The sequence below is a fragment of the Oncorhynchus nerka genome, linkage group LG9a (assembly GCF_034236695.1).
Source record: "Oncorhynchus nerka isolate Pitt River linkage group LG9a, Oner_Uvic_2.0, whole genome shotgun sequence".
Classification (NCBI taxonomy): domain Eukaryota; kingdom Metazoa; phylum Chordata; class Actinopteri; order Salmoniformes; family Salmonidae; genus Oncorhynchus; species Oncorhynchus nerka.
In genome coordinates, this window is record NC_088404.1 from 6,921,470 (window position 1) to 6,932,897 (window position 11,428).

At 47.6% G+C, this 11,428-nt stretch overlaps 1 protein-coding gene across 1 annotated transcript in view; it reads left to right on the top strand.

Annotated features, from left to right (window-relative positions):
- Positions 1-11,214, top strand: part of si:dkey-29p10.4 (tripartite motif-containing protein 16) — a 29,214-nt gene extending 18,000 nt beyond the window's left edge. Inside the window, exons 8-11 of the mRNA XM_065022275.1 lie at positions 4,039-4,184; positions 8,800-9,014; positions 9,458-9,580; positions 9,804-11,214. Of these exons, the coding sequence (XP_064878347.1) occupies positions 4,039-4,184; positions 8,800-9,014; positions 9,458-9,580; positions 9,804-10,028 (709 nt within the window). The 3' untranslated portion in view covers positions 10,029-11,214. The remainder of the gene's footprint in view (positions 1-4,038; positions 4,185-8,799; positions 9,015-9,457; positions 9,581-9,803) is intronic.
- Positions 11,215-11,428: the final 214 nt, after the last annotated feature.

Consider the following 11,428-nt stretch of genomic DNA (forward strand, 5'->3'; position numbering starts at 1 on the left):
CGTGTACGGATGCTGTAGATAGCATTGTGGCGTGTTGTGAGGGTGCTGTAGCTAGCATTGTGGCGTGTACGGATGCTGTAGCTAGCATTGTGACGTGTACGGATGCTGTAGATAGCATTGTGACGTGTTAGGGTGTTGTAGCTAGCATTGTGACGTGTTAGGGTGTTGTAGCTAGCATTGTGGCGTGTACGGATGCTGTAGCTAGCATTGTGGCGTGTACGGATGCTGTAGCTAGCATTGTGGCGTGTTAGGGATGCTGTAGCTAGCATTGTGGCGTGTACGGATGCTGTAGCTAGCATTGTGGCGTGTACGGATGCTGTAGCTAGCATTGTGGCGTGTTACGGATGCTGTAGCTAGCATTGTGACGTGTTAGGGTGCTGTAGCTAGCATTGTGACGTGTTAGGATGCTGTAGCTAGCATTGTGACGTGTACGGATGCTGTAGCTAGCATTGTGACGTGTACGGATGCTGTAGCTAGCATTGTGGCGTGTACGGATGCTGTAGCTAGCATTGTGACGTGTACGGATGCGGTAGCTAGCATTGTGGCGTGTACGGATGCTGTAGCTAGCATTGTGACGTGTACGGATGCTGTAGCTAGCATTGTGGCGTGTACGGATGCTGTAGCTAGCATTGTGACGTGTTAGGATGCGGTAGCTAGCATTGTGGCGTGTTACGGATGCGGTAGCTAGCATTGTGGCGTGTACGGATGCTGTAGCTAGCATTGTGGCGTGTACGGATGCTGTAGCTAGCTTTGTGACGTGTACGGATGCTGTAGCTAGCATTGTGACGTGTACGGATGCTGTAGCTAGCATTGTGGCGTGTACGGATGCTGTAGCTAGCATTGTGGCATGCTGTAGCTAGCATTGTGTACGGATGCTGTAGCTAGCATTGTGACGTGTTAGGGTGCTGTAGCTAGCATTGTGACGTGTTAGGGATGTTGTAGCTAGCATTGTGACGTGTTAGGGAGCTGCTTGTAGCTAGCATTGTGACGTGTACGGATGCTGTAGCTAGCATTGTGGCGTGTACGGATGCTGTAGCTAGCATTGTGACGTGTACGAGGATGCTGTAGCTAGCATTGTGGCGTGTACGGATGCTGTAGCTAGCATTGTGGCGTGTTAGGGTGCTGTAGCTAGCATTGTGACGTGTTAGGGTGCTGTAGCTAGCATTGTGACGTGTTAGGGTGTTGTAGCTAGCATTGTGACGTGTTAGGGTGTTGTAGCTAGCATTGTGACGTGTACGGATGCTGTAGCTAGCATTGTGGCGTGTACGGATGCTGTAGCTAGCATTGTGGCGTGTATGGATGCTGTAGCTAGCATTGTGGCGTGTTAGGGATGCTGTAGCTAGCATTGTGACGTGTACGGATGCTGTAGATAGCATTGTGACGTGTTAGGGTGTTGTAGCTAGCATTGTGGCGTGTTACGGATGCTGTAGCTAGCATTGTGGCGTGTACGGATGCTGTAGCTAGCATTGTGGCGTGTTACGGATGCTGTAGCTAGCATTGTGGCGTGTACGGATGCTGTAGCTAGCATTGTGGCGTGTACGGATGCTGTAGCTAGCATTGTGACGTGTTAGGGTGTTGTAGCTAGCATTGTGACGTGTTAGGGTGTTGTAGCTAGCATTGTGGCGTGTACGGATGCTGTAGCTAGCATTGTGGCGTGTTAGGTGCTGTAGCTAGCATTGTGGCGTGTAGCATTGTGGATGCTGTAGCTAGCATTGTGGCGTGTTAGGATGCTGTAGCTAGCATTGTGACGTGTTAGGGTGTTGTAGCTAGCATTGTGACGTGTACGGATGCTGTAGCTAGCATTGTGACGTGTACGGATGCTGTAGCTAGCATTGTGGCGTGTACGGATGCTGTAGCTAGCATTGTGGCGTGTAGGTGCTGTAGCTAGCATTGTGGCGTGTTAGGGATGCTGTAGCTAGCATTGTGGCGTGTACGGATGCTGTAGCTAGCATTGTGACGTGTTAGGGATGCTGTAGATAGCATTGTGACGTGTTAGGGTGTTGTAGCTAGCATTGTGGCGTGTACGGATGCTGTAGCTAGCATTGTGGCGTGTACGGATGCTGTAGCTAGCATTGTGGCGTGTACGGATGCTGTAGCTAGCATTGTGGCGTGTTAGGGTGCTGTAGCTAGCATTGTGACGTGTTAGGGTGTTGTAGCTAGCATTGTGACGTGTTAGGGTGTTGTAGCTAGCATTGTGACGTGTTAGGGTGTTGTAGCTAGCATTGTGACGTGTACGGATGCTGTAGCTAGCATTGTGGCGTGTACGGATGCTGTAGCTAGCATTGTGGCGTGTACGGATGCTGTAGCTAGCATTGTGACGTGTACGGATGCTGTAGCTAGCATTGTGGCGTGTACGGATGCTGTAGCTAGCATTGTGGCGTGTTAGGGTGCTGTAGCTAGCATTGTGACGTGTTAGGGTGTTGTAGCTAGCATTGTGACGTGTACGGATGCTGTAGCTAGCATTGTGGCGTGTTAGGGATGCTGTAGCTAGCATTGTGGCGTGTACGGATGCTGTAGCTAGCATTGTGACGTGTACGGATGCTGTAGCTAGCATTGTGGCGTGTACGGATGCTGTAGCTAGCATTGTGGCGTGTTAGGGTGCTGTAGCTAGCATTGTGGCGTGTACGGATGCTGTAGATAGCATTGTGACGTGTACGGATGCTGTAGATAGCATTGTGACGTGTTAGGGTGTTGTAGCTAGCATTGTGGCGTGTACGGATGCTGTAGCTAGCATTGTGGCGTGTACGGATGCTGTAGCTAGCATTGTGGCGTGTTAGGGTGCTGTAGCTAGCATTGTGGCGTGTACGGATGCTGTAGATAGCATTGTGACGTGTACGGATGCTGTAGCTAGCATTGTGACGTGTACGGATGCTGTAGCTAGCATTGTGACGTGTACGGATGCTGTAGCTAGCATTGTGACGTGTACGGATGCTGTAGCTAGCATTGTGACGCGTACGGATGCTGTAGCTAGCATTGTGACGTGTACGGATGCTGTAGCTAGCATTGTGGCGTGTACGGATGCTGTAGCTAGCATTGTGGCGTGTACGGATGCTGTAGCTAGCATTGTGACGTGTACGGATGCTGTAGCTAGCATTGTGACGTGTACGGATGCTGTAGCTAGCATTGTGGCGTGTACGGATGCTGTAGCTAGCATTGTGACGTGTACGGATGCGGTAGCTAGCATTGTGGCGTGTACGGATGCGGTAGCTAGCATTGTGGCGTGTACGGATGCTGTAGCTAGCATTGTGGCGTGTACGGATGCTGTAGCTAGCATTGTGGCGTGTACGGATGCTGTAGCTAGCTTTGTGACGTGTACGGATGCTGTAGCTAGCATTGTGACGTGTACGGATGCTGTAGCTAGCATTGTGGCGTGTACGGATGCGGTAGCTAGCATTGTGGCGTGTACGGATGCTGTAGCTAGCATTGTGGCGTGTACGGATGCTGTAGCTAGCATTGTGGCGTGTACGGATGCTGTAGCTAGCTTTGTGACGTGTACGGATGCTGTAGCTAGCATTGTGACGTGTACGGATGCTGTAGCTAGCATTGTGGCGTGTTAGGGTGCTGTAGCTAGCATTGTGGCGTGTACGGATGCTGTAGATAGCATTGTGACGTGTACGGATGCTGTAGCTAGCATTGTGGCGTGTACGGATGCTGTAGCTAGCATTGTGGCGTGTACGGATGCTGTAGCTAGCATTGTGACGTGTACGGATGCTGTAGCTAGCATTGTGACGTGTACGGATGCTGTAGCTAGCATTGTGGCGTGTTAGGGTGCGGTAGCTAGCATTGTGGCGTGTACGGATGCTGTAGCTAGCATTGTGACGTGTACGGATGCTGTAGCTAGCATTGTGACGTGTACGGATGCTGTAGCTAGCATTGTGGCTTGTACCGATGCTGTAGCTAGCATTGTGGCTTGTACGGATGCTGTAGCTAGTTTACGGTATATTTATAGAATAAAAATAGTTGTATAACGGTTTCTTAGTAATAGTAGTACATACGGTATTGAGAGTAAACCTCCTATCCTGTCTCCTCTCCCTGCAGTGTGTCTGAGAGCTGTTATGTGGAGGAGCTGGAGGTTCCACAGGAGGTGGACAGGGCCAGGCTGAGATGCCTACAACAGTGGACTGAGAGGCGGCTGGTCTCAGTGGTCATCTCCCTGCCTGACCGGGACCCCTTCAGACTGCTCTGTAAGGGACACCCCCCACACCCCCCCCTCCATCTCATACAGTACCTACACGAAGGGTTCCCAAACTTTTCTGTCCTGCGGCTCATAAAATATGCGACCCCAACTTGTGAAAAAAGTGACGTAATCAACGGCAAATGTTTACTTTAAAAAATATTTAAAAATCGGGCTATGACCATCTGTTACAAATCATCCTGACAGAACTTGACAGTATTTAAGTCCTGTCGTTCTCAACTAACATCAAGGCGGTGGCCCGTTCCTGTAGGTTCATGCTCTACAACATCCGCAGAGTACGACCCTGCCTCACACAGGAAGCGGCGCAGGTCCTAATCCAGGCACTCGTCATCTCCGTCTGGATTACTGCAACTCGCTGTTGGCTGGGCTCCCTGCCTGTGCCATTAAACCCCTACAACTCATCCAGAACGCCGCAGCCCGTCTGGTGTTCAACCTTCCCAAGTTCTCTCACGTCACCCCGCTCCTCCACTCTCTCCACTGGCTTCCAGTTGAAGCTCGCATCCGCTACAAGACCATGGTGCTTGCCTACGGAGCTGTGAGGGGAACGGCACCTCAGTACCTCCAGGCTCTGATCAGGCCCTACACCCAAACAAGGGCACTGCGTTCATCCACCTCTGGCATGCTCGCCTCCCTACCACTGAGGAAGTACAGTTCCCGCTCAGCCCAGTCAAAACTGTTCGCTGCTCTGGCCCCCCAATGGTGGAACAAACTCCCTCACGACGCCAGGACAGCGGAGTCAATCACCACCTTCCGGAGACACCTGAAACCCCACCTCTTTAAGGAATACCTAGGATAGGATAAAGTAATCCTTCTCCCCCCTTAAAAGACCTAGATGCACTATTGTAAAGTGGCTGTTCCACTGGATGTCATAAGGTGAAAGCACCAATTTGTAAGTCGCTCTGGATAAGAGCGTCTGCTAAATGACTTAAATGTAAATGTTTAAATTGGAAGGAAGTGACTGAAATGCATCAGAAAAGGTATTGGCAAATCATTTTTGCCTGATTTTCTGTTTAGAAATGAACGTTGTTCATGATCTTTAAACCCCTAGTCTGATTTAGTGCCTGGTCTTGTCCACTTGGTCCCTGTAGAAGGAAACTGAAGACACACGTACGTGTTCGTCAGAGTCTTATCTGTCAGTGAAAGGGGGTCATAATATGTTGTAGCTTAAACCGTTCAAAAAGATTGAGCCGCGTTTTGTAGGAAGAAAACAGAAAGCCTCCGGCTATCTGAGGAAGAAAACAGAAAGCCTCGTTTATCTGAGGAAGAAAACCGAAAGCCTCCGGCTATCTGAGGAAGAAAACCGAAAGCCTCCGGCTATCTGAGGAAGAAAACAGAAAGCCTCGTTTATCTGAGGAAGAAAACAGAAAGCCTCGTTTATCTGAGGAAGAAAACAGAAAGCCTCGTTTATCTGAGGAAGAAAACAGAAAGCCTCGTTTATCTGAGGAAGAAAACAGAAAGCCTCGTTTATCTGAGGAAGAAAACAGAAAGCCTCGTTTATCTGAGGAAGAAAACAGAAAGCCTCGTTTATCTGAGGAAGAAAACAGAAAGCCTCGTTTATCTGAGGAAGAAAACAGAAAGCCTCGTTTATCTGAGGAAGAAAACAGAAAGCCTCGTTTATCTGAGGAAGAAAACAGAAAGCCTCGTTTATCTGAGGAAGAAAACAGAAAGCCTCGTTTATCTGAGGAAGAAAACAGAAAGCCTCGTTTATCTGAGGAAGAAAACAGAAAGCCTCGTTTATCTGAGGAAGAAAACAGAAAGCCTCGTTTATCTGAGGAAGAAAACAGAAAGCCTCGTTTATCTGAGGAAGAAAACAGAAAGCCTCGTTTATCTGAGGAAGAAAACAGAAAGCCTCGTTTATCTGAGGAAGAAAACCGAAAGCCTCCGGCTATCTGAGGAAGAAAACAGAAAGCCTCGTTTATCTGAGGAAGAAAACAGAAAGCCTCGTTTATCTGAGGAAGAAAACAGAAAGCCTCGTTTATCTGAGGAAGAAAACAGAAAGCCTCGTTTATCTGAGGAAGAAAACAGAAAGCCTCGTTTATCTGAGGAAGAAAACAGAAAGCCTCGTTTATCTGAGGAAGAAAACAGAAAGCCTCGTTTATCTGAGGAAGAAAACAGAAAGCCTCGTTTATCTGAGGAAGAAAACAGAAAGCCTCGTTTATCTGAGGAAGAAAACAGAAAGCCTCGTTTATCTGAGGAAGAAAACAGAAAGCCTCGTTTATCTGAGGAAGAAAACAGAAAGCCTCGTTTATCTGAGGAAGAAAACAGAAAGCCTCGTTTATCTGAGGAAGAAAACAGAAAGCCTCGTTTATCTGAGGAAGAAAACAGAAAGCCTCGTTTATCTGAGGAAGAAAACAGAAAGCCTCGTTTATCTGAGGAAGAAAACAGAAAGCCTCGTTTATCTGAGGAAGAAAACAGAAAGCCTCGTTTATCTGAGGAAGAAAACAGAAAGCCTCGTTTATCTGAGGAAGAAAACAGAAAGCCTCGTTTATCTGAGGAAGAAAACAGAAAGCCTCGTTTATCTGAGGAAGAAAACAGAAAGCCTCGTTTATCTGAGGAAGAAAACAGAAAGCCTCGTTTATCTGAGGAAGAAAACAGAAAGCCTCGTTTATCTGAGGAAGAAAACAGAAAGCCTCGTTTATCTGAGGAAGAAAACAGAAAGCCTCGTTTATCTGAGGAAGACAACAGAAAGCCTCGTTTATCTGAGGAAGAAAACAGAAAGCCTCGTTTATCTGAGGAAGAAAACAGAATGCCTCGTTTATCTGAGGAAGACAACAGAAAGCCTCGTTTATCTGAGGAAGAAAACAGAAAGCCTCGTTTATCTGAGGAAGAAAACAGAAAGCCTCGTTTATCTGAGGAAGAAAACAGAAAGCCTCGTTTATCTGAGGAAGAAAACAGAGAGCCTCGTTTATCTGAGGAAGACAACAGAAAGCCTCGTTTATCTGAGGAAGAAAACAGAAAGCCTCGTTTATCTGAGGAAGAAAACAGAAAGCCTCGTTTATCTGAGGAAGAAAACGGAAAGCCTCCGTTTATCTGAGGAAGAAAACAGAAAGCCTCGTTTATCTGAGGAAGAAAACAGAAAGCCTCCGTTTATCTGAGGAAGAAAACAGAAAGCCTCGTTTATCTGAGGAAGAAAACAGAAAGCCTCGTTTATCTGAGGAAGACAACAGAAAGCCTCGTTTATCTGAGGAAGACAACAGAAAGCCTCGTTTATCTGAGGTGACTGACGTTCTATTAAACAAGCATGATTTTCTCTCCGCGATCCCGTTTTTAAAAAATCAGGCCCTTTCCCTAGTTTGGGAAACGCTACCTTACACCATACCAGCTCCCTACTCAAAAGGATGGTGGATATTCAACCAAGGCTATTAAAATAGGTTACGGTTAGGATTAACATTTAGGGTTTAGGTTAAGGCATTGGGGTTAGTGATCCGCCATCCGAAACATTTACATTACATTTACATTTAAGTCATTTAGCAGACGCTCTTATCCAGAGCGACTTACAAATTGGTGCATTCACCTTATGACATCCAGTGGAACAGTAGTGCATCTAAATCTTTTAAGGGGGGGAGAGGGATTACTTTATCCTATCCTAGGTATTCCTTAAAGAGGTGGGGTTTCAGGTGTCTCCGGAAGGTGGTGATTGACTCCGCTGTCCTGGCGTCGTGAGGGAGTTTGTTCCACCATTGGGGGGCCAGAGCAGCGAACAGTTTTGACTGGGCTGAGCGGGAACTGTACTTCCTCAGTGGTAGGGAGGCGAGCAGGCCAGAGGTGGATGAACGCAGTGCCCTTGTTTGGGTGTAGGGCCTGATCAGAGCCTGGAGGTACTGAGGTGCCATTCCCCTCACAGCTCCGTAGGCAAGCACCATGGTCTTGTAGCGGATGCGAGCTTCAACTGGAAGCCAGTGGAGAGAGCGGAGGAGCGGGGTGACGTGAGAGAACTGGCGAAGGTTGAACACCAGACGGGCTGCGGCGTTCTGGATGAGTTGTAGGGGTTTAATGGCACAGGCAGGGAGCCCAGCCAACAGCGAGTTGCAGTAATCCAGCCGGGAGATGACGAGTGCCTGGATTAGGACCTGCGCCGCTTCCTGTGTGAGGCAGGGTCGTACTCTGCGGATGTTGTAGAGCATGAACCTACAGGAACGGGCCACCGCCTTGATGTTAGTTGAGAACGACAGGGTGTTGTCCAGGATCACGCCAAGGTTCTTAGCGCTCTGGGAGGAGGACACAATGGAGTTGTCAACCGTGATGGCGAGATCATGGAACGGGCAGTCCTTCCCCGGGAGGAAGAGCAGCTCCGTCTTGCCGAGGTTCAGCTTGAGGTGGTGATCCGTCATCCACACTGATATGTCTGCCAGACATGCAGAGATGCGATTCACCACCTGATCATCAGAAGGGGGAAAGGAGAAGATTAATTGTGTGTCGTCTGCATAGCAATGATAGGAAACCATTCAAAATCTGCCTGTCTATATCAATCACAGCACCCCAGACAAGTTCTGGTAGACACAATGCCAATGACTATGGGTAGTTTTTTGACTGACAAACCTCTTCTGCTCATGCCCCTCGTGTGTGTGTGTATGTATGTGTGTGTGTGTGTGTGTTCTGTGCAGATGGCGCCAGCCCCCGTCTGGACCCGGACACAGCCCACCCCAAGCTGCTCATCTCTGAGGAGAACAGGAAGGTGTCTTACAGCGAGGTCCAGCAGGCCTACCCGGAGCAGGGGGCTCGCTTTAGCTCCTTCCCCCAGGTCCTGGCCTCTAAACCCCTGGAGGGAGGCCGTGCGTACTGGGAGGTGGAGGTGGAGGAAGATGAGGGCAAATGGAAGGTAAGAGGTCAGAGGGTGTACCGTTTAAGGGCCCGAGGGTGTACCGTTTAAGGGCCCGAGGGTGTACCGTTTAAGGGTCAGAGGGTGTACCGTTTGGGGTCAGAGGGTGTACCGTTTAAGGTCAGAGGTCAGAGGAGGTTATAGACAGGCAGATTACTGTTCGTTTCTTAGCGTCTGCTAAATGGCATATTATTCTAATATGTTACAAGAGGGGATTATAATTTGTCATTTTTTATAATTTTATTAAGGTAAAACATCACATAGCATATAGTTAGTAACACAACACATCACAACACTTTCACATTCCCTATTGCATTAACTGAGCCCTGTCAAGAGGACATCATTGATTTACATGTACGGAAACCCTTCGTTGGCACTATTTAGCTAAATCAAATGTCACTACCTAGTACAGCGTTGTCATAGTCCCCTGCGCTTATCTACAGGTGGGAGTCTGTGAGGGTCAGATCGGCCGTAAGGGCCAGAAAGACACCTGCCGTATCGGCTTCAACCCCTATTCTTGGTGCCTGCTGAGTGAGAAGGGGAAAATAGAAGCCCTGCACGACAAGGTATGTGGATGTGATCGCTGATGTGGATGCTTCCGTAAAAGTCACATATAGAATTGAATCAGATCTCTATGAAAGCGTCTATGTACAAAACCAAGAGAAATTCCTAGGGACATTTTTGTTGTTGTTGCTGCATTGCAATACATTTCTGTCTCTGTCTCTCTCTGTCTCTCTCTGTCTCTCTCTCTCTGTCTCTCTCTCTCTCTCTCTCGTTCTGATTCCGAAGGTGGCTGTCCCTGTGGAGGTCGACGGACTGGGAAGGGTTGGGGTATTGCTGGATTTCGAGGAGGGTAGCCTGTCGTTCTATAAAGTGGCACCAGGGGGCGCTCTGAGCTTGCTCCATTGTTTTAAACAGAGGTTCAGTGAACCATTGTATCCTGCACTAGCCGTGTCTAAAACCCAGCTCAACATCCCTGATCTGTTCCAGGCAGAATCTGTTAAGTCAGAGTAGTGACACGGGTAATTCAGTTCTCTATAAATCTATATATTTTTTAAAGGCAATCTGTGATTTAAACAACAACAAGGGGGTCAATCCGCCACTATTTTATTCTGTAAACCGCTGATGAGTAAACTGGTAGCCTAGTGGTTAGAGTGGAGGGGCGGCAGGGTAGCCTAGTGGTTAGAGTGGAGGGGCGGCAGGCTAGAGAAGGGAATTGTTCCAGACAGGTTCAGTAGAATAGTGCACAGTGGGGAAGATAAGTTTTCTATAGATCATACATTTTTTGTGTAATCAATAAAACTTTTTTTTTTTTTAAACTTTTTATAAATGTTAATCAAATAGAGGATCGCAAAAACAAATCTCAACGCAGAGATAATCTTAAATATTCTTATGTTTCATTGTTTTCAAATGTGATGTAATGAGAAGCATCAATACACTGAGTGGACAAAATTTTAGGAACACCTGTCCTTTCCATGACATAGACTGACAAGGTGAAAGCTATGATCCCTTATTGGTGTCACCTGTTAAATCCACTTCTATCAGTGTAGATGAAGGGGAGGAGACATGTAGATGAAGGGGAGGAGACATGTAGATGAAGGGGAGGAGACATGTAGATGAAGGGGAGGAGACATGTAGATGAAGGGGAGGAGACATGTAGATGAAGGGGAGGAGACATGTAGATGAAGGGGAGGAGACATGTAGATGAAGGGGAGGAGATGGGTTAAAGAAGGATTTTTAAGCCTTGAGACATGGATTGTGTATGTGTGTCATTCAGAGGGTGAATGGGGAAAACTAAATAATTAAGTGCTTTTGTATGGGATATGGTAGTAGGTGCCTGACACAACAGTGGGAAGCATTGGAGTCAACATGGGCCAGCATCCATTTACATTACATTTAAGTCATTTAGCAGACGCTCTTATCCAGAGCGACTTACAAATTGGATCCCTGTGGAACGCCTTCAACACCTTGTAGAGTCCAACGCCCTGTAGAATTGAGGCTGTTCTGAGGGGGAAAGGGGGGTGGCAACTCAATATTAGGAAGGTGTTCTTAATGTTTTGTATACTCAGTGTAGAGATCTCTGTTCAGTATAATCTGCATTGTTTGGGGTTTTAAGTTTGGTTTCTGTACAGCACTTTGATATCTGCTGATGTAAACAATGTCTTTATAAATACATTTGACTTACCCTTCCATTTCCTGACCAGTTGTCTGGGCTTTTGTTTCGATGTGCCAATTTGTAGGCAAGTTCTCTGGGTTTGATGCTACCAACTCCATGAAACTGGTCTGCGAGATTCTTGATATGTTTATCAAGCTCAGACTCTGTGTCATCAGATACAACTTGTGTTCCTCTGCTCCTCTAAATCATAGAGGGTGTGGTTAGAGTGGAGGGGTGGCAGGTAGCCTAGTGGTTAGAG